The sequence below is a fragment of the Patagioenas fasciata genome, chromosome 4 (genome assembly GCF_037038585.1).
Source record: "Patagioenas fasciata isolate bPatFas1 chromosome 4, bPatFas1.hap1, whole genome shotgun sequence".
Taxonomy (NCBI): Eukaryota; Metazoa; Chordata; class Aves; order Columbiformes; family Columbidae; genus Patagioenas; species Patagioenas fasciata.
The window spans coordinates 10,012,803-10,040,731 of record NC_092523.1 but is presented as its reverse complement, the minus strand read 5'-3'; the positions used below and the strand labels follow the sequence as shown (position 1 = coordinate 10,040,731).

General features: G+C 38.7%; 1 protein-coding gene across 4 annotated transcripts in view; it reads left to right on the top strand.

The window, feature by feature from the left end:
• Positions 1–27,929, top strand: part of ZFYVE28 (zinc finger FYVE-type containing 28) — a 163,811-nt gene that overhangs the window by 123,460 nt on the left and 12,422 nt on the right. For 3 of the 4 annotated variants that reach the window (XM_065836903.2, XM_071808490.1, XM_071808491.1), the window contains 4 exons: positions 8,356–8,460; positions 22,634–22,788; positions 23,818–23,934; positions 25,189–25,293. In XM_065836903.2, the coding sequence (XP_065692975.1) occupies positions 8,356–8,460; positions 22,634–22,788; positions 23,818–23,934; positions 25,189–25,293 (482 nt within the window). The remainder of the gene's footprint in view (positions 1–8,355; positions 8,461–22,633; positions 22,789–23,817; positions 23,935–25,188; positions 25,294–27,929) is intronic. The other variant, XM_071808488.1, reaches the window with a different exon arrangement.

Sequence of the window (27,929 nt, the reverse complement as noted above, 5' to 3'; positions counted from 1 at the left end):
TTTTTTCCAATTATGCTATTTCCTCTTAGTGATAAGTGAATCAGAACTACACTTACTCTGGACAGGAGCAAACCATGGATTTGCACAGTGGTGTAACTATTTTCTGATGTTTTTCCAGTGGCTCCCAGTATTTGACTTTGGATTTTTTTGCCAAGTGGTGTGCTGATGGTTTTCTGAAGTTGTTTGCCAAAACCCCAAGATCCTGCTTGTGCGCTCAGAGGCTGTCATTCTGGGTCTGGTGCTAAAATTGTTCTCCCTGTGTTTACCAGTTGAATCTCACCTTGCCGTTCTATTACCTGCTATTCAAAGATTCTGTGCAGTTGTTCGGTCTGCTCTTGTTGTTGTTATTTTTATTAATAATAATAGTTTTGCACTGGTAGCAACTTTTCAGACCTCATTGCTCTCCCTGTTTTTGCAGATGGTACCTGAAAACAAAACCCCCAGGGTCCTAAAGAACTTCAGCAGTGACATCCTGCTCTTCTGAGGAGTGGTTGTTTAACAACTCCTCCTTATTTATGGTTAAGAATTATTTATCCCTTTTGAACCTCCTATACTACAGCTCCTTTCTTTTTCTTAAAAACCTTTAGCAAGGTATTTTGACATAAGCTGTTTGGAAATCCAGAGGCTGCCAGCTGAATCACCATTCTTTATGAGCTTCTTGACTCCCTCAGAGAGCTCCCAAGAGGTTCTCTCTGCAGAAACCACGTTATTTCTTCCCCGGCAGACCTTCCCATTATTGTCTACCTATTTTAGCTTTTGATAGATTCTGTTATGTTGCTTGGTATGAACATCAGGCTCACAGAACTAGAGTTGTTTGCATCCCCTTGGAGTCCTTTTTGTCTTTAGATTGCCACCTTTAAACTCCAGGTGTCAAGGAAGTATTAAATGAGAGGTTAATAATTCATCTGATTCATTCTTGAGTTCTCCTAAAACTCTGGAGTGAATATGTTTGGACATTTTGTTCACAAGTTAGTGGGTTTTGTCTGTTTGCGCTATAGCCTCTACCACAGTTACTATGTCAACTGCATCTAATTCTCTATATTCATTATTGAGACAACTGTACATCTGTTATTGATTGGCAGATATTCCATTTTTGCAGAAGTGGAGAAACAGGGATGGAGGTATTTTAATACTGGATTGTTGCTCCTTTATTTGGAAATGTTCTCATATTAACTCCTTCGGTATATTCTGCGACACACAGAGATGCTCGGGGTCTACTGAGGACTGGATTTAAAAATTATATGTGCGTAGATCCTTAGTTTTCTCATATATCTAAATATAGATTTGGTTTTTGCCTCTGAATCACTAGTCATGTTATCGGTAGAAGAGATAATCCAGTTACAAAACAGAACTTTGTGGACCTTTTCTTACTCATGCTGCCTGGGCGGTGACTAATCATTGCTTTGCAATGATATTTTTAAATTTGAAGATCACATTAGGCTTCTGTGACTGCTCCCTATTACATGCTTGTGAATGCCAACTTAACCGTAGGGGAAATGTAGGAGACAGTAGATTATTTTCAGAATGATGGACCCATTAGCTAGAACAATAAGCAATCTAATATATGTGGAATAGCTGCAGGATATGCTCATTCATCAAATCTATAAATGTATTTACTTTCTAGTTAGTGTATGTCACCAACGAAGTGGGGAAAATTTTCTTTCCCCTGTGTGAATCAAACAGCTGTCAAATGTGTACATTATGACACAACCTGTTTCTCTTAGTAGATCAGTTCTTATACTATGCAATATGACATTATTTATAGGTATCATTTCAATGATCCAGTCAGGTTTACTGTAATGAATCCGTTCAGCCTGAAACAGCTGGGATTTCAGGCTTCTCAACATTCAGTGGAGTTTAAAATACAGATTAAATGCTTTTCTACTTATGATTTAGGTATTGACATTTTTACAACTTTGGTTGATGTTATGTCTTTCTCCATTATTTGCATCTAAGCATCTCAAAAGCACCCAAGGCACCAGGAGGCCTGGGCATTAATGAGATGCAAATGTGAGAAGAGCACCAGCAAGACTACAGTCAATACCTGATGTGCTGTAGGGATGGTGTGATAAGTAACAGCTGTCATGTAGCAAAACCAACTCTTTAATGGGGGAAATAATAGAAGAATAGTGCAGAAGGTGAAAAACTATGACCAAGCAACATTTGGTGTTCTGGGGATAAAACAGGACATAACACCAAACCCAAGCTTTAGATCTGTATCGAGTAATCCCTCTTTTTTAACTGCAAGCAAGTTATACGGATTTTTTTAAATGCTCATTCTGTCATAGTATTCTGCTGGCTTTTTCCAAAGAGAAAATTACAGAGCGACGCTCATGTTTATTTTGGTGTTTTGGAAATACTTGGCTTTCTGTGCTTTCCGGAGTTGAAGAGTCCTTGTAAAACTGCTACTTACCCTGCATGTTTTATGGAGTTTGACAGCTTGTTCTGTGTTGTCACGCGATGTTCGTGTTTGCAGGTTTAATCTCAAATACCTGGTTCTGTTGGATGTTTGTTTATCTACACACTGACCTTAAAGGCGTTCTGATATAAAAAAGGATTCGTAAGCGTAGTTCCTCTCTGCTCTGTTATGTCTAGCTTAAATTATACTTATTTTTCGTTGCCATTTTCATTGATCTGTTTAGTTAGTCTACTCTTGCTGAAGCCTTTCAGAATGTACCTGAGAACTGGCAAAAAACTGAAACTGATAGTGAGGAGAACTTAACTTCACACTTTTCAAGCTCTGGCTGTGGCCATCGCCTCTTAGATGCTGGTGCTGTTTGCGTTTATTTGTGGGGGCTTAAAAAATAGAAGGTTTTGCCATATGCTTTTGCAGTGTAAGGAGGAGGAATGAGGCATCCTTGGAGAAGCATGTTTTGCTGTTTTGCTCATCTGTGTAGCAATTCTAGAATACTGTGAATAATTTATTCTCTTCCAGCTTGGTATTCAAGTTGTCCCATTTCTTAGTGTTGCAATTCTGTAGTCTAAAATTGTATATGTTGTAAGATACTTAAAATTTTATTTCCTCGGCATATTAAAATGACTTTGTAAAAATATGAACACCTGTTCTATACAGTTGGTTTCTAATTTTGATTTTTCTGCCTGTATTTTATTTCGTTCACGCCTTAGCAACATGTGATGTGTGCACGTTTTCAGTACAGCAACTCTAAGATAAAACATTCCACCTTTAGAAATGCATAGAAAAAAGCGGTTGTATTTTGGGAATGGCTACCATCTACATTAAAAAACAACAACAACCATCAACAAAAAACCACAGAAATTATCTTTCTAGCTTGTCTTTTGCTTTGTAGCATTGGATTCTATAAATACTCCTTTATCAAAACTAAATTAACTGATATTGCAATGCAAATGAACTTGATTCATGTCTTAAATGCCTGTTTTCCCTGTAGTATTCCCATCACAGTAAGACTTAAGAAAATTCTGTGTCTACATGACAAAGTTGCCTTTTCCATAAAAATTGAAGGACAGCTTTGCATGTTCACATGAACAAAAATGTGTCTGCTTAGTATATTTTCACTGGCTATTCATGAGTAAGAAAACTTATCAAGAAGGAACTGGTACTTGATTTAGAACAAAAAAATCATTGTTTTAGCTGCAAAACTTCCCTCAAGTCATCCTTTCACTGGCTGCTGATTGAAATACCTCTGTTCCCTGGCTGGTATTTTGTTTCTTTGTGCAACTGGCCAAATTCAGATTCAATATAAATGATCTTTTATTCAATCCCTCCTCCCCTTCTTCTTTTTAACAACGCAAGTTTTAAATTAAAAGTGGCAGAGTTTGACCTTGGCTGTTGAACACTGATTTTGTGTGGTATCTCGTCACGTGGCTGCTGTTAGGAAGCCTTAGTGTGCAAATAAAAGGTGTCAGTGGTTTATTCCAGCTTCATTTACTAGGCCCATATATCAAATGCAGCAATGGTGAACTGTATTAACTCTTAACACACAGATTCCTGAAATGAGTCAGAGTTTTACAAGCCACTTATTTGAGTGGGTTTGTGTAGCTGACACATGAGGCTTTGGAGTTAACTCTCATGTTGTGAGATAGGAAAGATCTGACCAATTAACTAATGCAACATGGAACGTAATTGTAACTCACGTAATAACATTCATGGAGAAACCATCCCCCTGAAACAACCAGAGGTTTAATTAAATGTGAGAGACTGGAAACACGGTCCACTAGAAAAGAGCACACAAACCAGGATGAAAGTGGCTTTCAGTTTGGTTTTTACTTACAATACTTACAAAAAATGGCCAGCAGTTTAAAAGAAATGGTTCGCTAGTTCAGGCTGCCGATATTCCATGAAAAGAGGCAGCCATGTCACCCCGTGTCACTTGCTCTGTTGCCTCAAATCTTTATTCTGTATTTTTATCAGAAGTGCTGAAGAGTTCTATTTCGATGAGCGTGGATGCTGGTTTTATCCTGTGCTAGAATGTAATTTTTTAAATAACACCGTAGGTGTTGAAGACTTCACAAATGAAACAAGCTTTTGCCACCTTACGCAGTTCTAAAAGTCCTGTGAATCCTGGTCCAACATGGCATTAATTTCAAATGAACATGGAATGCGGGGAAGTTCAGGTTGCCTGTGGGCTGGTACGGGAAGAATTAGGTGCTGTCAGGTATAGAGCGTGTCTGTATGCACATACCTTCTCCTCTCGTAATTGTGCTAATGAACATGTGTGCTGAGCTACCATCAGCTGATAACAGGAACCGTGAGATGGGAAAAGCAGGTCAATTCACCTCAGGATCTACCAGCATCTTAGAAAAGCTGAGCGAGTCTTCAGGCAGACACTAATGAAAAGAAAATTCTGCAAACAGGTATCCTGAGAAGGGATGCAGAGAATATATCAGGTGTCTTATTTTGTTTGTGGGTTTTTTGTTTTTCTTTAAAGCTATTCATTATAGTACTGAGAAGGTATAAAACAGAGTTATTTTTATTGGATTCCTATTTCTTGGTACTAAATAAACACAGAATTTCTTATCTGAAGAGTTACAGCCTGAATAATATGAACCAGAAATAAACATTGTAAATAATAAATATTATTTCTGGTACAAAAATTCAATCTGTGTCGGTACACAAGTGAGAAAATTGTTTGCACATTGTAATTGTCTAAAGACACATCCTTTATTACAACAAACCTCTGAGGGCGTGATTTGTGTCAAGTGTGTCCAAACAGCTTGTGTTGCCAAGTGCTGACCGAGCAGATGGAGATCTAATATCTGATCCTGGAATCAGTGGAGGGCTCAGCGTGGCCAGGTTTGTGCACCGAGTAAAAGGTGGAGTAGTGGAAAAGGAAGGCATTTGTGAAGCAGTTTAGAATGGCAAATGGCCTGAAGACAGGGCTTGAAAAGAGATAGCGGAGCTGATGAGAAGGAATTCTCTTCATAGCGGCTGGTTAGAGGTGAGAGGGTTCAATGGAGGGGATAAAAAGTCTGGAGAAGAGGTACAAGGTATGGTCAGAGAATGTGGGAAGATGAAAATAAAGATGGCATTGAGAGCTTTCACAATGTAGGCTGGTTGTGGGCTGTCATGTCCAGGTTACTCATCAGGTTTACTTATCATCAAGGTCCAGCACTTTGCGCAGCCTTTATCAGTGTAGAAGGCTTGGACTGTGCACTCCACAGCTTAGAAAGTAATTTCATGACTTGGGACAGTGTTAACAATAAATATCCGCTCTCAATAGATAGATGGTATTTAGGGTGGTGGTTTGTTTGGTTTATGTTTTAGCCTAGAGCATTTAACTCCCCCCCAAAATACAGGAAATTGGAGTTCTTGGGAAAAGTGTTCACCATTGGGATTGTGCACAAGAGCTGAAAACCTCAAATTCTTTAAAACAAAACAAACAAATCTAGAAAACCAGAACATTTAAGTTCTTGAATAGTTTCATTTTTTTTTCATGTACCGTTGGTAACTGAGATATTTTGACCGGATTTCTGATATGTGAGGCAGAGCTTCACAGAAAGCACCGAAAGGCAGCAAACCTGACATCTTTCAGAAAAAGTTTTACTCCCACAATCAGCTGGTAGGATTGTTTGCTGGAGAAATCTGGAAACGCTGGGGAGGTGAGAGAAAATAAAAGGTGCTGAGTTTGCTGCCTGTTCTTGTTTCCTGCTTCTGCTGTTCAGAGATTACTTTCTTCTGAACAATAAATTTAATCTTTGCAAGACAGCTTCTCCTGCTCAATCATGCTGTGAAATCACGTGCTAATGGTTTTTAATATCATTTAGCTGCCATAAATCAGGTACTACAAGTATATTTTAGTGGCATGACCATATTGTAAGATTGGATGAGTAAAGGTGATGAGCTATAAAAAAGGAAGCCTTTGTTTAAATGCATATATCTCTTCATAATGAGCAGAATTAGCAAGGGAAATTATATAGAAGGAATGAAAGTTAAATAGATTTTTGTTCAAGTCTGATAAAATTATTTTCCAGTTGTGACTGCTCTTCTTCCAATGAAACCATAGTGCACTTGGGATTTATTTTCACATTGGCAGTCAGAAATGAGGAACATGAAGGGGTATGTTTTCCAAGAGATTAGTGGGAGGTATGCAAACAAATCCTATTATTTCTTAGTGGGATTAGAGCACATACCTTCCATACGCTACTTTGAAGAATTCCCCTTAAGCATTCTTCCAGACTGCTAGCTGCAAAAATAGTTACAATAGTAAATTTGGTAGAAGAAAATAATTTGGAGCATAGCTGGTTTGAATATGTACCCCACACACGCCTACAAATCAAAAGAACATTAAAAAATCTGCTAGTAATTGTGGAGAAGTAAGGTAAAATAAGCCTCACCTATATAGTTACATCTCTTTTAACTGAAGATATTTCATAGGTTTCTCTCTACATTATCCAAAGATTTCTGTTGACTGAACGTTTGAGTTCAGCAGGCTCGAATGACTCTTCTGCACTGCCTGGAGCCAACACAGCTTTGATATCTCTGCTCAAGATCGCATGTTTTCTTATCTAGTATAATTTAATTTTTTTCAGCTTGTGGAATTTCCTGTGGTTGAGCAGTAAATTGTTACTGAAACAAAAAATTAGTCTTTCCAAGATAGTTCTATAGTTGTCCCCTCAGTTCAGGAAAGAGATTGAAGTGCTGGAGCGAGTCCAGAGAAGAGCAACAAGACTGGTGAAGGGACTTGAACACAAGAGCTATGGGGAGAGGCTGAGGGAGCTGGGGTTGTTTAGTCTGGAGAAGAGGAGGCTTAGAGGTGGGCTCATCGCTCTCTATAACTACCTGAAGGGAAGTTATAGCCAGGTGGGGATTGGTCTCTTCTCCCAGGCAGTCAGCAATAGGACAAGGGGGCATGGGTTTAAACTCAGACAGGGGCAATTTAGGCTGGAGATTAGAAAGGAATTCTTTCCAGAGAGAGCGGTCAGGCATTGGAATGGCTGCCCAGGGAGGTGGTGGACTCACCGTCCCTGGAGGTTTTTAAACTGAGATTGGACATGGCACTTAGTGCCATGATCTAGTAAATGGACTGGAGTTGGACCAAGGGTTGGACTTGGTGATCTCTGTGGTCTTTTCCAGCCCAGTCGATTCAGTGATTCTGTTCTTTTAATGCTATTTATGTTGATAATATGATGTAAGATGTAAAACAAAGTGTTATTTAAAAGCTTTTCATTAGCCTGGGGATGCCAGCTACAAGTTGTGTAGCATTCATTTAAATTACTCATATCGTTTTACTTAGTAGCCAGTGGATGTCCTCTAATGAAGTGCTGACAGTTTGCCATGGGACTACTTCTTCCTGCTCATCTGGTGGTTTAAAGCACAAAATTAGGGGTGCATATAAGGCAGTTATAGGGACCAAGCAAATTTAGGGATATAGTTGTATTTTCATGTGTGCTAAAGACTCAGCTTTCTACTTCCTCATAGGCTTTTTCCTTCCCTTTGGGAAGAAACTTGGATCAAACTTGTCACAATGAAAGTTTTGCAGCTAGTTGTTCAGGTGTCTTAGCCTGAAACGTGCAGTGACTCTGTGAACTTTCTGTTTTGTTGTATTTTTCCTATAACATGAAACCACACTTGGCAGCATGGGCACACTTTTCCTTCTATGCATTATGAAAATGTAAGATCCTTGGTTCTTTCCTGAATGTTGTATCTGTATGGCATGAATTAAATTGAAGATTTTTGTAAGATGTGCACCCACTGAATTTGTGGAATTCTGTCCTGTTGTGAGGAAAGCAGAATAGGTTTGTATCATTTTCTCAAGAGCAAAAACTGCCAGTTGACTCTTATTCCTGTATACATGACAAGCCATGAGTTATCACAGTGCTCTGTTTTTCACCCTTGTTTGCTTCAGCAGTTCATTTTGTTTCTGTATGTTTTTTCAGTTCTCAGGATGGCTTACGTGATTCCCCCCTCAGCTCCATCTCCAGCAGTGACTATGAGAGTGTTTCTGTCACTACATGTAGTGTCTCCAGCATATACGCTCTGAGGTAATAACATCACTTCGCAGTCAGATTTGACAAATGGTATTGGGTTATGCTTGGTTAAAAATTTTCATTGAATTAAGCATCGAGTGACAGCAACACTTCTGAGGATTCTTCCTTCCCAACAAACAGCAGGTGCTTATTTCTTCTTCTCGCAGTTTTCTTCAGTGCTGTGGCAACTGAGAGGCAACTAATTATGGAAAAGTTTGAATGCATACACCAATGAATTATGTATGTCAATGATCTCTAATTTATTTGTCCATAGAGCATTTCTTAGGAGAGGCTTCAGGTTTTAGCTTGAAAAGTATCAAATGTTTGTCTTAGCTGTCTCTTGGCTTTCTAGAAAACCTGTTTTTTCTGTTTTGTTTCACCTAGTAGAATGAGGGGAGCATTCCAGTTAACAATAGTTTAACTTCCATAGTGTTGTTGGCCAAAATTGGTAAGAATGCTGGTTTATATCATCACCTTCTGAAATTCTATGAGAGTGTTAACTTCAATTAGTGTTGTTCAGAGCACTTAATGGAGGAATTAAGTTTAAGGCAGAAAAAACATAACTAAAGCAGAAATATGATTTATTTGCTTCTTTCAGTGTTTGCATGACATATGTATTGCATACATTGTGTGCAGTAACATTTCTACTCTGGTATAGGCAGATTGAAATACCACTAGTTCAGCTGAGGTAGATCTTCTTCCACTGCTTCTTGTCTTCTCTTTTTCATCCATTTATCTCTACCTGGCACTTCATTTGAACTTCAGAAATTCCAAATTTTATCTGGGTTTGGGGACAGAAAGAGGGAGTAAACTGGCTTTTCTAATAGCGAGAGTGGAAATAGTACATGTAATATTTTTTTTTAAATGTGCCCATCTTTAGGCTCAATTTTTTTGGAGTTTTGTATTTTTAAGAGCAGAAAAATGCAACCAAACTGTTTTTCAGGGCTTTAATTTGGAAATACGTTTCCTTTTAACTGTTCTTCAAACAGAACCCAATTTACCTGTGTGCAGCGGTTGCCCTCTTCTAAATACCGTCTGCATCCAAGACTGTTTCACACAGGCCTGGCTGAACGGACAGTAGAAGTAACTTCAGTTATTCTTCAGCAAATATGCCATTTCAGTGTGCTTAATTTTTTGCTTTTTTCATTAACAATAATTACAAATTTGCAGATTTGCAAATATTTTCTGATAAATAATTAGCCTAACAAAATTCCCAAAGTGCATTTATTTGACCTTTCAGCCTCTGGTGAGCTATAATCAATTCCTTGGTGCTGTTAGGTAACAAATACTGAGGCTGAAATTCCTCCTTTCAGATTGCAGAGTGTTTTGGAAGTTCTGCTCTGGTAGCAAATCCAGCTTAGCCAGAACAGCACAGAGTGGTGAATGAACTACGAGTGTCTTAGACAGCACAGACTGAATGGGTTTTAAACAATGAAGTATTGTATATGTGGAATTCTACATATATACACCTTTGTTTTCCAAATGGAGAAAATTCCCAGTTCTTGGATCCCAAAGTGCTGTTCAGGCCGAGGGTTGTTGGTGCCATTTTCATCTTTGTTGGTAGCAAAAAGCTGTAAGGACTGTGGGAACCATTTGGGACCTGTTAAAAAAGGCGGCTTCAAATCAGCCTGTGATTTGCTGCCTTAAACTTTTTCCATCATCAACCAGTGCTTTATAATTTTTTGAGCTATATTCATCCCACCTAATTTTAGGCACCAAACGGATACACTTAAATTAGTTTTGCTGCTGTAGGTTCCCTGTTTAGTCAATGGAGAAAAATGGTAACCTCTATTAAGCGTGTAATTTGTTGAAATGCATCTGACCATAGATTTTCCTTCTGAAATCAGAACTGTGATTGCATACTTGGATTACTGACTGTGCACACACAGTAATTTGAAAAACATTTTAAAACCTTGCTGAAGATTTCTAGAGCACAAATCGGGTGAAAAGGTATAGAGGGCTTCTCAGATGGTTTTGCTAAGGAAAAGTTGATTATTTCATTGGCACCTGATCTGTGTAGAAGGTTCCTTCTCTAGTCTCAGAGGTCTGATGGTCAAGAAATGTAATGTTCAGCTCAGTTCGGATGATGATCTTTTGCAAAATGTTCTTTAAGCAGTATCTAGACATGAAGTGCCCATATCAGTAGGGATTTTTCTCAGCAGAGAATAAATGTATTCCCTGTATTTCAGAAACTGTGGTTTTATGCAGAGTTTTTTGGTACCATCAGTGTGACTGTGCAATAATACTGCTGACTCCAGTGAAAATGAGATGCTTATAACTACAGCAGGGAAGTGGCAATTGATGCATTGTTTGTATTATAATAGCTCCAGGAAACAATCCACCAGTTTTTTCCTTTTTAATGGCTTATTTTTCATAAATGTCATTTTTAGAGCCGTTTTTAATATAACTATAACTTAGTTGTAAATAGGCCGCTAATAAAAATACACTGCTGGAATCTTACCCATTTCCTTGTTGGAAGCAGTCAAGTCAGTAGCTTCTAAAAATAAACTATTTGCAGAAGTCTGTCCGTCAGCTTTCAATATGCATTAGAATTGTTGGGCAAGACCCCGAGAGAGCCATTAATTTGAGTGGAAACCTAAGTGAGGGCTATTCAAAAGCTAACAGAATGAGATGACTTTATGATGAAAGCCAAGAATGAACCTAAAGTCTCTGAAAGATTGGAGCTGGAAAATGCCAAGAAAAGCATTGTTTTGGGAATGATGAGGAAAAAAAAATGAAACAACAGAAGAATAAGGTAGTTGAGTTTAAGCCTTGGCGTTTTTGGAGTAAGGCAGTGCAAGGGAAGCTTGAATACAGATTCTTCAGTGTTTCTTCATTTGCTTGCCTGAAGTACATGCTAAAGCCTACTTCTTCATTTAAAGTTTATGATGAGCCAATAAATGGCAACTTTAAATACAGATAATAACTTTTAAACTAACCTTAATGATACGACACATGCCTTCTCTGGTCAGCAGTCACTTTTTCTAAGATATGTCATTGTAGCTTAAATATTGGTGTTTTGGGGTATTTTTTTCTACAGTTTTAGGCATTTACAAAAAACAGTGGTAAAGTTTTAGTCTGTTACCTCCTTTCACAGACTGTAAATACCTAAAGTGTTGTGTGACTCAGGCCTCTGCCCAAACAGCAAGACTGCTAGCGATTACAGTGGGATATTTATCTGGCTATTTCTGTTGGAATATCTGTATTTGCATACATGTGGGCAGAGCCCAAGGTTGTTGGCTTGCTGGATGTAGGTGAAGGCTATCACTTTATTATGTATTTTGAGTATATCCTTGTTAGTGTAAACACATGTGAAACAAGGCGGGGAAGATTATCATAGTGTATGAATGAGAGACATGAAATGTTGATGACCTATTTCAGAAGCAGAGGGTGCTTTGCAGGAGACTGAAGCCACCTTGCCAGTCAGTTTGCAGAACCACAGAACAGCCCAGGTTGAAAGGAACCTTGAAAGATTGTCTGGTCCAACTTGTCATGGGAAAGGGAGCCTAGATGAGATCAAGCACCCTGTCTAGCTGCATCTTGAAAACCTGCAGTGATGAGGAATCCACCACATCCCTGGGGAGGTTCTTCCAGTGAGTGGTTGTTCTCACTGTAAAAATATTATGTTGAGATAAAACCTCTCCCAGTGCAGTTTGCACCCATTGTCCCTTGTTTTCACCACACCGCTCCTTGTGAAGAGAGCCTCCATCCTCTTTGTAACTGCCCTTGAGGTAGTGGAATACTATGATAAGATCCCATCCAAGCCTTCTCTTCTCCAGGAAGAAAAGACCAAAGTCCTTCAATCTTTCTTCATATGGCAGGTTCTCTAGCCTTGGATCATCTTCATGGCCCTCCTTTGCGCCCTCTCCAGTCTGTCTGCATCTTTCATGACTTGTGGGGACCAGAACTGGACACAGTATTCCAGATGTGGCCTGGCAAACGCTTGGTAGAGTAGGATGATCGCATCTCTTCTCTCTGCTAGTAATGTCCCCATGGATGCAGCCCAGGATCCAGTTTGGCTTCATTGCTGCAAGGGTGTACTGCTAACTCCTGCTCAACTTGGTGTCCACCAGGACCCCCAGGTCCCTTTCAGCGATTTGATTCTGCCGTTCCCAGTGCAGGACCTTGCACTTGTCTCTGTTAAACCCCACACTGATTCTGCTGGCCCACTCTTCCAGCCTGCCCAGGTCACTGGGTAAGGTGACCTTCCCTTCTGATGTGTCCACCTCACCAACTGCTGCTGTGTCATTAGCAGCCTTGGTGATGGTGCTCTCAATCCCATTGTCCAGATGATTTCTGAAGATGTTGAACAGCATGAGGCCCAGTGTCAATCCCCGGAGGATCCCATCTGTGACAGGCTGCCAGCCTGAGTAACAGCCATTGATCACCTGGAGCCTGAAAGCCAGTTTCTTGCCCTTCTCACAGACCAAGCCAAGTTCTTCTGGGTGGCTGGTTTCTTACAAAGCCAGGTTTTGCTCTGGGTTTTGCCACCAGTAAACTTCAGCACCTCAAAGAGGATGCAAGAAGGAAAAATAACTTGGACTGTGAATTATAGTAGGAGAATTCAGATCTTCTGTCTCACGGTCCACAGCTACCCACTAATCTGTGCTATTAAAACCACAGCACAGAGTACATGCCCACAAGTTTTAATAAAGCGATCGTAACTACCCCAAGGATCTTGTAGATGACAGTTTTGAGGACAACAAATGCGTTAGCAACATGTTTTAACTGATGTGTCACGCTCTGCTTGATCAGCCGTGTCTGCAGATGTTCTGTCTTGTAGTTTTACCGTGGTTAACCTGGTCAGGTTATACTTGTTTAAGCTGTGCAAAATGACAGATTAATTCTGCGTCAGTGTTTGATGCTGTCACTCTTGGTTTGATCAGTGCATTACTGTAGATGTGCTTTCCTTTGTTTTCTGTAGAGCTTTTCTTTACAAAAAGACGGCTCGTAACCAGATAATAGCTTTATGTGCTGGAATCATGGAAAATAAAGAGCTCAGCGAGAAGAGCTGTGGGAAGAGAAAAGGATTTATACCTTGAGCAAATCAGAATGGCTTTACAATAGGTGCCATTCCTGCCTGATTATTTTGAACTGCAAACTGCCTGTGTGTGTTTTGGGCACCGTGAGGCTGTGCTGTTTCATATAGCTCTGCCACTCAAGCAGCGTGAGGGCAATTAATATGCATATTAATACAGTTATAAACAGGCTGCTGTGTACAGTCTTCTCGCTTTGCTGCTAAATCGCTTGTCCCAACAGCCAGCTGAGCAGTACCAGCAAAACTAAAATGCCAGCGTTGATGAGGTCTGTCAGCTTTTGCTTATCATTTTAGTCAGAAAGACGTATGTGACTGAACCAGATGTCTGTAGCTTTTCACCACCAGGATTCTTCTCGATGTGTTTCATGCCTATCTTGTTCTTCATGCTGCAAGACAAAAAATCCAATCTCCAAATGTTGCAGCATTTTCTTAACTGTAGCATTCACTTTTAGGAAATTCCACAAGGTATTTTGGGGTATATTATATGTGTATCTTTGTCTTCCGTAGCAAGTAACTGATGCAGATTTTATTTTCTCAAGGAGTAACCCAGGCAGCTTGTATTGAATCACTATTAACAAGTTCTTTTTACAGTGGGAAGGTGAAAATTCAGTTTGAAATTTTTTGGTCTTTCCCTATTAAAATTATAAATGTCATATTTTAGCCATATTAAAATATCCAATATTGTTGAAGTAAATGAAATATAAAGTATGTTCCTCTCTATGTGAATCAAGTGAGATAGGACAATATTTTAAGCAGCATGGGCAATAAGTCTGTTCTAGCAGAACTGGTAGACACCTCAAAATTTGGCGTTTGGGGGCTGTGTTCCAGATGCAATATCATCTGGCTGCAGACTGACAGAAGTGATCATAATGGGTTTGTGTTCTAATTTCTACATAGCTCACTTGTAATTTTCATTTTTAGTAATTTGGCCACATTTATAGTCATGTTCATTTTAATGATGTGTAAAAATCTGTTGTGGAATGTCACTTGGTGTTCCCTGCACTACTAATAGAACAAAAATTACTAGCTCTCAGAAATTAGATTTCATTTTACAGATCGTTTTCCCAAAAAAAAACCCCTTAGAATAGCATGTTTGGAAGTTTTGAGATTATGTGTAATTAACTAAAATCACTATGGTAACTGCAGCTTTTGCAGAGTTTTTGATAATGCCTAAAACTAAGATACGTTATAAAACCACAGTTATATTGGAGGAAGAGAGAGGGGATTTCTTCATACTGGCAGAGGCATTGGAGGTGAAAAATGAAGAGAAAGCTTTCTTTTCTAATTACAATTCTAAGTCTCCACCTAATACTTTAATTAGCTTTTCTCAGTGTTGGCTCCCACGGCTGGATATGAAATTCCTGCGGGATTCTCCTAGACCCCAGAATGCTTTAATGCTTCAGCTGGTTGTTGTGTGTTGTTCTTTGAGGGAACTGATGGAGGCGATATGAAAATGTTGTGTTCATAAGTTTCCCTATCCCTCAGAGTTCCTCCTGCTGGAAAACATCTTTCAGTGCTGCTGCTCCATCTCCATTTCTGCCCCATGCAGGAGTTGCCACTCAGGAGAGTGTCCACTGGAATTGGATGCTGAATTAATTCACTTTTTACTGTGCCATACAGCAAGTTGCATACCGCCGAGGACACTGCAGAAGAGCTTTATGAAATCACTCTTTGCCCTTCGAAGTATTTGTATCCATCTTCAGGTGTCCCGGTTCTGTCTGTCCTGCATCAGGTTCTGGATAAGGCTTAAAAGCTGGGACTTGATATGTTCCCATCCCTGTATCAGAGACCAGAGCTGATATTACATACCATTCCTTTATAAATGCTATATTATTTCTATTTTTCACTTTCAGTTTTTCCAGTCCAGGGTTATTTTTGAAGTTTAAATATTTATGTACTCTAATCTCATATTATTTGTCCTTTTGCAGTGTGAGTGAATGTTTGAGAGCTTTAAATGCATGTTTGATTAGAAAAAAGTGTTAGGAAAAAAGGTTACGGTGGAATTGACAACATCTTAGAACATAAGCAATATTCTAACTTCTAATAGTTTCAGTTCTGTTTTTTTTCTCGAATTTTACAATATCCTTATCTTGCAGGTTTTATCCCTTTTTTGTTCAATTTTAAGAAAAACAGCAAATGTAGTACCTTGCAAGTATCTAATGTTAAATTTGATAGTTAGTAAGCAGCCCTGTGGATTACTAATGCTCTTAAGTTATTTGTTCATATGCACTCTTATAGAAGTTTTATCTCTAATGACCAAAAAAGCTATTTGGGAGAGAGCACTGTTAAAGCTGATAAATCCTACACTGTCTGTGTTGGTTTTTTTGTTGTTAATTCCCATTTGAAATACAGTATCTTTGCATTCTTCTGAAAACCCAGGCCAGAGCGGTGATGAGTTTGAATGAACCCGTTGTTGAGGTAGAGTTTCTTATGGTGTATCTGTTTAGCAAGATGCAGCTTCATCAGCTGTGGGTTTGGATAACTCCAATGTGATAAGTACAAGGAGAAGGCTCCACAGTGTGATGTTCGAAGGGCTGAGGGAGGATCCCAGATGCTCTTCCAGTGGGGTCGGTGGCTGCAGAAGATGCCAGGGCATTGAGCACAAGTTTTTGCTGTTCATTTAAAATTCCATTTTCTTCAGGGCTGGGGATTTTTTCCTGACTGGAGGTATAATTTAGGGCACGTGGCTAATCCCATTAGCCAAATTACTTATTTTCATTAGCTGACTTCAGATTGCCCGCCTCAACTGGGGCCGAATAAGCTAAGAAGGGGCTTCTGCAAATCTTGCAGTGTATCAAAAATAATTCCCCTACTGTGGAATTCAAAAGGCTGACAGCAGATGGGGCTTTTAGCACATGTCCCGACATGTATGGAGCTCATGCATGTGATAATATTGTAGTCTAGTCAAGTCCACTCCTTTTCTGGTGGTGCTTGGTTGGGTTGTTCCTGACAGTGGTTTGCATGCAGTTGTCTTACTTGTTTCTCAAGAGTTCTGAAGCCTTGGGAACACTTTATGGGTTTGATTTGTTTCCCTCTCTAGAGTTTTCTCTTAAAATAGAGACAAAATACCTGAAGGATTGCATTTAAAAAACCTCTTGACATAATAAAATATTAGGGTTAAAAGTCAAGAAATAAAGTTCTGAATTGAAGCATTTTTTGATCTGCTTTAAATGTAGCTTCTGAGATCATTCCTTAAAATATAGTCCCTACCTAAATAACTACATGCTATTATTCAAATAAGACGACATGTTCTGGATTGGGTTTAAATGACTCTGAGTGTATAGCCACCCCCCTTCACTTAAAATAATTGTAAGAAACCATTAATGTTAATTTTCTTCCCAACCACATAAAAACCAGTACATGTTAGAGACCAGAGAGTGGAACCTGCTGTTCATTGTGTTCCTTGTGAGAGTATCCAAAAAGAAACACCGGAGGTTCTGTAAAAAGCAGAATGCGAAGTAGTAATTATATTTTTTTTAGTGCCATGGAGTCATACAAACCAAAGCTCTCTAATTTTCCTCTCACTTTTCTCATGTATGCAACCTTTGTCTTTCCCCAACTATTGTCTGATAGTTTAGATGGCCTTTGGAGCAGTTATTTATTCTTTTTTTCAAATAGGAACCCAGAGTTGACTATAGCTTATGAAGCATAAAAGTGACAGTAATAGCTTGGGAAGGACAGGTTGACAGGTTAGTGGTGGGGTTTCCAGCTACAGCCTACACAAGTATCAGTGGGATCAATGTCGTTTTAGAAATTGTGAGCAGACAATAACATTGATTTGCCTGCACAAGTTTTGGGGCTTAGCTTTGGTTTTTGTGTGAGTTTTTTGTTGTTGTTGTTTGATTGTTTTTTGTTTGTTTGTTTTTTAATTATTTAAATCGAAAAAATTGAGATGGAAGAGAAAAAACCTTAAATATCGTAGATTGGGTAGGAAGTATATGTTACACATATTGTACACAGAGCATAAGGTGGCCATTGTGCTGAATTCTGTATGGACAAAAATGACTGCCAGGGAACTCATCATATTAGGGTTTTTTTAAAATATTTTCCAAACTAGAATATTCAATACATATATATATATATATATATATACACACACATATTCATAGATTCATTAAGGCCAACTAGTGCAAATGAACTGATGTTTAAGTTGAAGGAACTGCATAGTGAATGCTTTGTGGACAGTCTGTCATAATTCTTTTATGAACCATCACTGGTATTTAAGACTTGCACTACTGTCCCTTTGTAAAAACTTTCAGCCTGGTTTATAGTTGCATTGTCCTTTTGTGACATAGGAATGTGTGAAATCATAGAAAACCTTTTGCAAAGTTGTCGCATTTTCTTACTGTAGAAGGCATCTCACCTGCTTCCATATGGCGTGGATGAAACGTTGCTCAAGGGCAGCTCTGTCTCAAAATTTATCACACTCATTTTGCCAGGCAGGTAAACCTCTACATCAGAATAGTACCATTGAATACATGGATTTTTAATTCGCTGTGAAGTGGATTTATAATACAAGCTTTGAATTCCCACTGCAGCAGGAAGTGTTACCTCTTTTGTCGTGAATAGTTTGCTGGAGATTTTGAGCAAGTGAATAGTTATCACTGGTGTCACAGGTGTTAGTATAACACAAATGGTGTAGGGATAGGCACTGAATTGTGTGTTAACACTTTTCCAATAAACATTTGTAGTATTGTTCATAGAATTTCTAAGCATTTTGCTTTTAGACTTCTGTAGAACGAGTTTTTCTTGCCGGAACCCAAGCCCTCTCCTTTAATGGCACCATTGACAATCTTTGGAAATCTGCCTGAAAATTAGCTGGAATCACAGACTTTGCCTGTAATCAGAGACTTAGAGGGTGATCTTACTTTCCAATTAAATTTGGTGATGTTGCATCCTTTATAGTAGAATAGATATGTTGGGGTTACTCCTTTGCAAATAGTGACCACTTTTGATCTAAGGTTTCTAAAAAGAAATAAAACCAAACCACTTTTTAAAAAAGGTTTTGTTATTACTTTGAAAACATTAGAATTCATTTGATTTCTTTGTATTCAGTACAGTGAACTTTTAAATCATTTTTACCTGCCAGTGCTGTATATTTAATGCATACTTAAGATGCTCTGAGGGTTTGTTTGTGAATAACGAGAAATTCTTCGAGACGATCTCGTACATTCTGCATTCAGTTAGGTGCAGATTTCAGGTTTAATGGACCAAATACTTCTGGACAAATTTGGAAGGAAACATCCGATAGTGGTTGCAGATTTCTACTGCTACTCTTTTTTTGAGCTCAAATGTAAAATATTTAAGTTTTGACCAACTTTGAATCAATTGACTTTGGTTGTTCCATTTTAGACTTTGCTGCTTTCACTGGTTTTGGATGAGTGTCAGTGCTCAACAAATTGAGCACAAGGCCATCAGTAGCACAGATGATCACCTGAAATAACTGGCCACTTCTGAAAGTGTCAGGCATAATCGTGTTCCACAGTCCTGTTTTCCATATGTATGGATACGACTGCTTAACCTGTCTCAGAAGTATCCTTTCGAATATTAATTCTGTAATGTTCCGTGGGTGAAAGGTGATCTCGTGTACAATTGCATTATTGGGTTTTGGTTGCTTGTACATATATCACTACATTTCCCAGTCAAAGGTATCTCTTCCTTTATAACATAAGCAGGTTTACTCTTTGGAATCAACCTTTTACATAATGTCTTATTTCTTGATATTTGCCTTCAGACGTGTTAACTTTGCAATGTGTTTACAATATGAAAAATAAATGCATGATAAGCATTGCTTATATGATAAACGTTTCACAAGGGGAATTCCACACTTCTTGTCTATTCTTAACCTAATTCCTTGGGTAATGCAGGGTTCTCTTCAACCAAGAAGTTGAGAAAATGTGGACTTGTCTCTAGCTGCTTAGGATGGCTATTTACATTCTGCAGTGATACTTGATTGTGCAGATATCGGCAGTGAAACATTCCAGATCTGAGTGTAGTCTGACATTAATGAAATGCTTCCTACACATCTGGTATCAGCTGAGAATTCTGAGCCAAATCATGCGTGTTGGATAAGCCAAGTAGGAATGGTATTCCTTATAGAACTAAAAAAAATAACTGGTTTGAAAGAATAGTTTGGGGAAAAGGTAAAGCTGAACTTTGTAGATCTGAATTCAGGTTTGTTTTTTTTTTTTTATAATATCAATTTAAAAAAAAAAAAAAGAAAGAATTTTAAATATTTTCACAGATGCCATCACTGCTGTTTGGGGTACCCTGTTAGAAGGAAAACTGTCTCTTTTGCTGTTTATCTGAAACAATTGCTATATTCATGTTCTTACAGTAATTCTGTCTGCCTCTATAACATTAATTTTCTGGTTACATTATTTTAACAGTAAGATACATTTTAAAGTAAAGAACAGATGGTCATTAGCTATTCTTTGAGAGTCATTTTCATCTAACTCCAACTTGACCCTGTTGCTAAAGGTAGAATAATGGTTTCTAAGTCTGTACAGGTTCTTAGGCACAATGGTAAATTATTCTGTATCGTTGACTTTTCTCTTTCCCATGGCACAAGCAATCCTGAATACAAAATATCCTCTTTTCTGAACACTTTGTTTATGGGGATTGTACTTGACATGTGACTGTGCATATGGAAGTTTATTTAATGGCAGTATGCAGACATGCTGACCTTCCATCCCACAGTGCCAAAGCCGTTTGTATGTGCTCAGCAGTAGGGATTTTTAAGGCAAAAAAAGTTCAAACCAGTCTTGTGGTGGGACGTGACCAGTCTTAGTGACACACCACAAAATCTAACCCGGAATAGCCTGGATCAGAAGTGGGTCAAACCAAATTCCTCGGAGAAATTAGGAAGTAGGTAAAACTGCATTCCTCCCAGTTGGAAGAGATTTGAAAAACCAAATGTTATTAATAAAATTGATCAGAGCTCGATCAGGATTGTGGAATGAGCCTTTCTTCCTTTCTGCAAAACGGGAAAGGACTGAGTAGTTTATATTCTTGAAAAGCACTATTCACAGCTCTCTGCCCACTGAACACCTTACTCTGAAATAGTTCAACTGTGACTTGGAGGGAAGAGTCAGCCCTGAATCAGCCCCCCCTGCTTTCCCCTGCACTTGGGGTTTTTCTTATTGGGAGTTTCAAAGACACCATGGTATTGGGATTGTATAATTACAGACTGCATTTGGTGTGGTCCTGAGGCCAAATCTTTTAAGAAGAAGAGAATAAGTAGACCTTATTTGGTGATGTTATGAGGCAGACAAACTCCTTTATCTGTATACGTGAGCATTTGTGCGAGTAGGTGGTTGATTGAGCCTGTACTATTGCGAATCAGGAATTGCATCCTGGCTCTCGTGGCTTTCAGTTTACCCCTTATAAGCTGTGTTCCTATGTGACCTTCTCATTGCCTCAAACACAGGCCTTTCCACACGACAGGCTTGCTATTGTAATATATATGTTATATTCCCTATGGCAAACCAAAGGAAAAATTGAGAGAGCGCATTCTCACTTGGTTCCAAGTATCTTTAATAAACCTACTCAGTTGTGGTGCTGAGGGAGCTGTAAACATAGAACTACTATCTTTTTACAAGATTTTTTTTTTGTTAATAGGAATAGATAATATGAACAAAATGAGTCTCTTGCAAACCTGCTCTTTGGTCTTCGAAAGAATGAGAAGCCAGTTAAGGAACTCGTGCTGCACATTTTCCGTTGATATTGCTGTCAATAACTGATCTCCAGTATTGATTTTCAGTTCTGTTTTTACTAGGGCTTTTAAGGTGGTGAGCCTAATAAATTCAAGTTCATATTTTAAAGGATTACCTGTATAGCCCACAGCTAGAATTTCAAAACTACATCCCAGAAAATTTTCTTATAAATAATTGTAATTGTTTTCTATGTGTCTTATCCTGCAATAACTGTACCAGCATATTGTCATGGGGTTGGGATCTGCAAGGTGGTGAGTGTTTTGGCACCTAATAAAAGCAGATTGAACTCAGAATGTGTTAGAAAATACCTTATTCGTTATGCTACTTATGGCATCAGTGACTTTTTTTTTTACATAGCAGTCTGTGTAGTAGAGACTTCGGGAGTTTTGGACAGCCAAAGTAGAAGTAAAATATTCTAGTTTTCTGTGTAATCATTGGTGAGATCAATTTCTTTCCAATATAAAGGGAAGATGGTTTAGTGTTCCTTTGTCTGCGAATGTAGTAGGGTAAGGTAGCATGTCCCCTTCGGTCAGCACAGGGAACTCTCGGGACTTCGGTGTAATTACACCCTGTGCTCTTACTCCCCATTAAGGGTTTTTCCATTGGCAAAGTGCTACTTTTTCCTCTAAGTGCTTGTTTTTTAAAGAATATATCTTGATTTACAATTTACAAATAGTTTAGTTAACTCCTAAATCTTGAAGAAGCTGGATTCCCACCAAAGCTTCCCTGTGGTCTCAGGTTGCTTTATTTTTTCAACTGTGCATCGGGTTTTGCAGAGAAAATTTAAATCTCTAGTAAATATTTGGTGACACTTTTAAATCTCTTTGGAGTTAATGATCCATTCCGTTTCAATAGTTTGACACTGCAGCAATTTCTCCAGTTAGGTATATATGGGGACTAATCTACCTTTCTACTGTGTAAATTATATTTTATCACCCTTCTTTCAATTTTTTTTATGTAAGGTTATATTTAGACTCTATTCCCAGTATTTTAAGGTACCACAATTTAGAATTTTTCTTTTTTCAAATTAAGTTCCACATTAATAAATTTCTAAGTTGACTTTAGAGCTGACCTTCTCATTTTTAGGTTGATATTCGCCTTTCAGATTTGTGGTGAAGTTATGATCTCAGCACTGAGCTTTTAGAAGTTAATGTGAAAAATGGCACAGCAATTTGTAATAACTAAGGAAAATGCACTAAAATACAGACAAATGATTTTCTGCTTCAAAGGTTTTTTTGCAGCTATGCCACAGAGTGAAAATCAGACATATGATGGCGATTGATTGCGTGTTGATTAACTTCAAGAAGAATTTACAGCAATTAGCTCTGGTTTGCTATAGAGTTTTGCCTGAGTCATAAATCCTTTAGGATTTGCTGAACATCCTGAACAACTGAATGAAGATTTACATTACTTGTATTTTTTTTTTCATCTACAGCAGTTTAATGACAAGTTCTAGTTCATCTGATGACATCGATGAGGAAGAAATCCAGCTCGCTCTGCAGGCCGCTAAAATTGCCACCCGAGAAAAGATCAGATCCAGATTTCATGGCAGTAATGACCTTATTCACCGCCTTTTTGTCTGTATCTCAGGTAGGAGAGTAGCCTTTAGTTCTGAGTGTGAAAAGTATTCATCCTTTTTCATGTTGGGGTGCACATAAAGTTATGGTAGAACACACTAGAGATTAAGTTGCAGTAAGACTGTGTTCTGGGGCCCAAGCTGCACAGTGGTGTAGAAAGACCTGTTACCTGATGGGACCTTACAGGATCAGAGATGCAGGCGTCTTAGACCTGGAGCGCTGAAGAATTTGGGCATGCCCACATGTTTGATGTCCAAGTTCTTCCTTTTTCTTGGTGATGCCCTGTGTTTTCAAGGGAAGAAAGTTGATGCAGCAGTTGTATCTTGATGCAGAAAGGAATCTCTTGGTGTTTCCTGCATGGGACAAGGGAGATACATATCGAATTCCAGATAGTGTAAAGTCCGGAATATAACTTGGCCATTATGGAAAATTAATTTAATTAAATGTTCAGTTTTTATTTCTAACACAAGCAAGTGATCATCTCAAAAATAAATATGAGGACATCACTGGTAGCAACAGACCATGAGCCAGCACTGTGCCCTTGTGGCCAGGAAGGCCAATGGCATCCTGGGGTGGATTAGAAGGGAGGTGGTCAGTAGGTCAGAGAGGTTCTCCTTCCCCTCTACTCTGCCCTCATTAATGTTTATAAATATATAAAGGGTGAGTGTCATGAGGATGGAGCCAGGCTCTTCTCGGTGACAACCTATGGTAAGACAAAGGGTAATGGGTACAAACTGGAACACAGGAGGTTCCACTTAAATTTGAGAAGAAACTTCTTCTCAGTGAGGGTGACAGACACTGGACCAGGCTGCCCAGGGGGGTTGTGGAGTCTCCTTCTCTGCAGACATTCAAACCCGCCTGGACACCTTCCTGTGTAACCTCACCTGGGTGTTCCTGCTCCGGCAGGGGGATTGCACTGGATGAGCTTTTGAGGTCCCTTCCAATCCCTGACTTTCTGTGATTCTGTGAGACAAATTTGCCTTTTTTTTTAAGGGTGATGTAATAGTCTAGTAATGATTTACCCATGTTCTCAAACTCCCAGGTGTTGCTGACCAGCTGCAGACAAACTATGCTAGTGATCTGAGAAGTATCTTAAAGACCTTGTTTGAAGTTATGGCAACCAAACCTGAAACAGAAGACAAGGAAAAGCAAAAGAAAGGTAAAGACTTAAAGATTTGTTTTCTATAGTGAATTGCTGCTGCAGCCCCATGAACTATTTGTCAAGAATTTCCTTAACATACTGTGACCTTTTTGGCAGGGCTTACTTTACAGTGATTGCAGCTAAGTTTAAAAAAAGTCAAGGAAAAAGACTGTAAATGGGATGAAGTCACTGGAAGTGTCGGTACAAGCAAGCACATCTTGAGGCAAATGTTGAAGGAGTTAAACCCCTCAGAGTGCGTCTGCTCATCTCCATATACCGATGTGTAACAAAACAGCGTTTGTAGCCTGTATGGTCATATTATAATCTATGCAGGACTTCATAGATTTTTTTTCTGGTATTATTTCAAACTGGGCACCTTTTAATTTACCAAGACATGTATGTTTGATTTTGACGTTTAAATAGGTGTGTGAAGAGAGCAGACTATGAGATGAGAATGCTTAGGAAAATGCTGAAATCAGGTCTGTCTTGTAGAAATTGCTGAATGCTGAATTTGGCGTTAAAATAAATTTAAAAAAAAAATTAAAACACACCACAAACAAAAAAAAACACCACTTTTGAATTCTAGGTAACTAAGATAATGGAACCAGAACTAGATCATGAGCCAAAGCAATAAACTGAGGATTTTATATGAAACACCAAATTAAAAGTTGGTTAAATTTAGCAGGAAAACCTCCAATCCAAGCCAGTTCTGCAGTGAGATAATGCACAGCATACATTACAGCCCTCTATTATTTGTGGTTGAAAATTCCACAACATTTTTATGGTGACAGGATGTCATGATGTGAAAAGAAACTGGGTTTTTTTCATTGGTAAGAAACATTTGGTTTAGACAGAATTGCTAAAGAGAGGATCAAAGAACTCCTGCACATTCAAGCGAGAGAAATAAACTGGAGCTGCAAAGAATTTTCACTAAGAACTATATTAGTCAACAGTACTTGGTTGGAATAATTTCTAATGGATTAACTATTAATATTGCATTAAAAATGTGTTGACAACAGTAAGCATAAACAAAATGAGAAAAAAAAAGTCAGGGATTTTTGGGATGAAGTTTCTCTTTGATATATGTGATTTGCTGTGTGTTATTCACCTGGGAAATCTCTGGGTGTTCTTGTAATCTACTTCTTTGTAGAGAAATCAAGAGTAAGAAAGTTCGAATGGCTACTGCAAGCTAATCCCAGAAATCTTAACGTGAATATTTAAAGTTCAAATTGGAAAAATATGAATTTCAGTACTTTTTGGTTTGTTTTGCAGCCAATCCAGGTTTAAGGAATGCAGCGTTGGAAGACTGTGCTTTATGTCAAGAAAGTATATCGTCATCAGAACTTGCAGCAAAAGCCAGAGATGGGGACTTTGAAGGTACTTTTATTTTTTCATGGGAATTAAAATGAGACAACACTGATATAATTTAAATAAATAAATAAATAAATAAAATGAAAACTCTTTTCAAGTTTGGCTCTGGAAAATGCCTATAAAATGTTGTCATAGTATGGTTTAGAGACAAAGTCAGATGATAAGCTGAGCGTACTTTCAGATATTTTTTCTAGCAGCCTCATGAGACTCTGATCTACAAATTGTTGTAACACTGTACGAATTCCTGTGTATCAGTGGAGAAAGGTTCTGTATAGTAAAGGCTTTAATGCAGCCTGTGATGTTACATGTGACAAGTTTTAAAGGGCTGTGTAAGATGCAAAGCCCTAAGTAAGAGCATCTCAGCTAAACCTGAGGAGATGTTTTATATAGTTTGCTATATGTGGAGGTGCTACTTTTTCCCACAGTACAAGTACCTTTCATATTTTCTTCACTTTTGTCTTCAATATTATGAAAATATTTTGATTATTATTTTCATATTATTCGCTATATAACTTCAAATAAAAAGTTTTAGGTAAGCTTACTTTCATCTCACTGAATACATGGTAAGAGTGAAGGAAAGTGCGTGTCTAAGTCCCGAAGTTTTGGTTGGGGTTCAAGCATTCCGAGAGCTCAAAAGTTGTTGTTTTTCTTTTTTAAATCTGCGTTGCTGCGGGAATGCTTAGGAGTCAGTTATTGACTGTAGCCCTTGTATGGTAAACTTTCTATTGAAAATGGATTAAAAGATACCAGAGCACTTGCAGTCAAAGAATAAGAGAAAGTAGATGTATGAGAATGGAGCAAACAAGAAAGCAATCAGCTTTCATCTTCAGGACTAAGCGGTGGTTTCAGCACACCAGGAGCCCAATTATCGGAGTGGTGGGATCTCTGTGGTCAAGTGAGAAATAAAAGACAACCGTCAGCTGTGAAACTGCATCTAAGCTTGCCAGAAATTCAAGTGTGCAGTAATTTCCCTGCGCTTTAGAACTTTGATCAATTGTTGTCTGTTTGCTGCCATACACTTACTGCTGTTCCAGTGAGGGGTTTTGAATGCAGGGTGACAGAGCGGAGTGACAAACCGTGTGTATCTCTCTACGCAGAGGGGGTGACCAGCAGAATAGAAATGTAGGTTCATGTTGTTTGTAATAAAGATCAGAAATCACAAGGAGGAGGAGAAAAAACCTTTTGAAGATTGCATTTTGGAGTAATGCTACATATTTATAAGTGATTTTGTGTTTATATAAAACCCATAGTTTGCTTGCTCACCATTCTTCTGAAGCTGCAGGCTAAAGGATCTCAAATCTGTTTCTTTAGAACAGCAGGGCTAATTCATGTATAATGCTCTGTAGAAATATTATCTCTTCTGGAGGAAGATGATTTGGTAGCAGATAAAGAACTATTCAATAGTAATTTTAATTGATTTTTCTTTTGTACCATAATTCAGATTGTCACAGAAGGTACAGTAAAGAACAAATCTTTAAGAAAAATCCCTTACCATGTATAGACTGTATTGGAGAAGAATGCAAGAGATTATTCATTCTCTACCATTTCGGTTCATATTCTTTTGTTTTGAATCGATACCTGATGCTGTCAGTGAATTTGACTTACAGAACTCGAAAGCAAGTTATTCTGAACTGCAGGATCCTGAATAACCTTCTCAAAGTGGATGTACGTTTTGTAACGACAAAGTCACTTCACTTCTCTGGCAGGTTATTCAGTTATGGCATCTTCTATTGGCAAGTGGAAGGTTTTATGTTTGGAGAAGTACAGCCTTCTGTCTTGGGATGTTATTTATTGAAATAGAGAACAACAGTCTGGGAGCTTAGGGGATGTTATGGTCTCATAGGAATGTGGTAAAGGGCAATCTTTGGAGTTACAAGGGCCCCTGCAGCACCCAGGCAGCGTGAATCACTTATGTCCTTGACCTGAGCGAGTGGTAAAATCCAGCCTGTAGCATTAATAACATATGCAGGTGACTAGAGCAAAAACAGCCTCCTGCCTGCACCTTTGTTCCCAAATTGCAGATATTCATGTATGCCGGTGTGATGGAAGGCAGAGCCTTGTGGGATAACCAGGTTCCTTTTGAATAAGTAGACTTGGGTGCCATAGTGAGCTTCGTTGCCTTGGCCCAGTGTGTCCCCATCCTCTAAACGGAACCTGCAGGTGCTCTGCTTTTGGTACCCACGCTCACTCACTGGGAAGGTGTCGACATCTCTGAATCCAGCTCCTCGCAGACTTTCTCTGGGAGTCTTACTTGGCTTGTGTGTAAATGGTTGTGTTATAAATACCTGCTTGTACAAATCAGTACAGCCCCTCTGACTGTGTAAACTACCTGGTGTGGTCTGCTGTCACTCAGCTTTCACATTTGCTGATGGGCAGGAATTTTCTCTGTCACAGAGAGACAGAGTGTGCTGGGGAGCATGTGGATGAGCTCTACCTTCCAAACCAGAACAGAGCACGAAAGGTCTACAAAAAGCAGCATCTGAAGTCGGTCCATTTGTTGAATTTGTGGGAGGTGTAGAAATACCCATTCTTTCCCGTTTCCTCCAATACATTCCAGGCTTCTGTCCCTTCAGGTCACAAGTGGTCATTGCTGGCAGCACTGTACAGACTTTCTTCTACTGAGGCATGCAGTGATAGCTAAG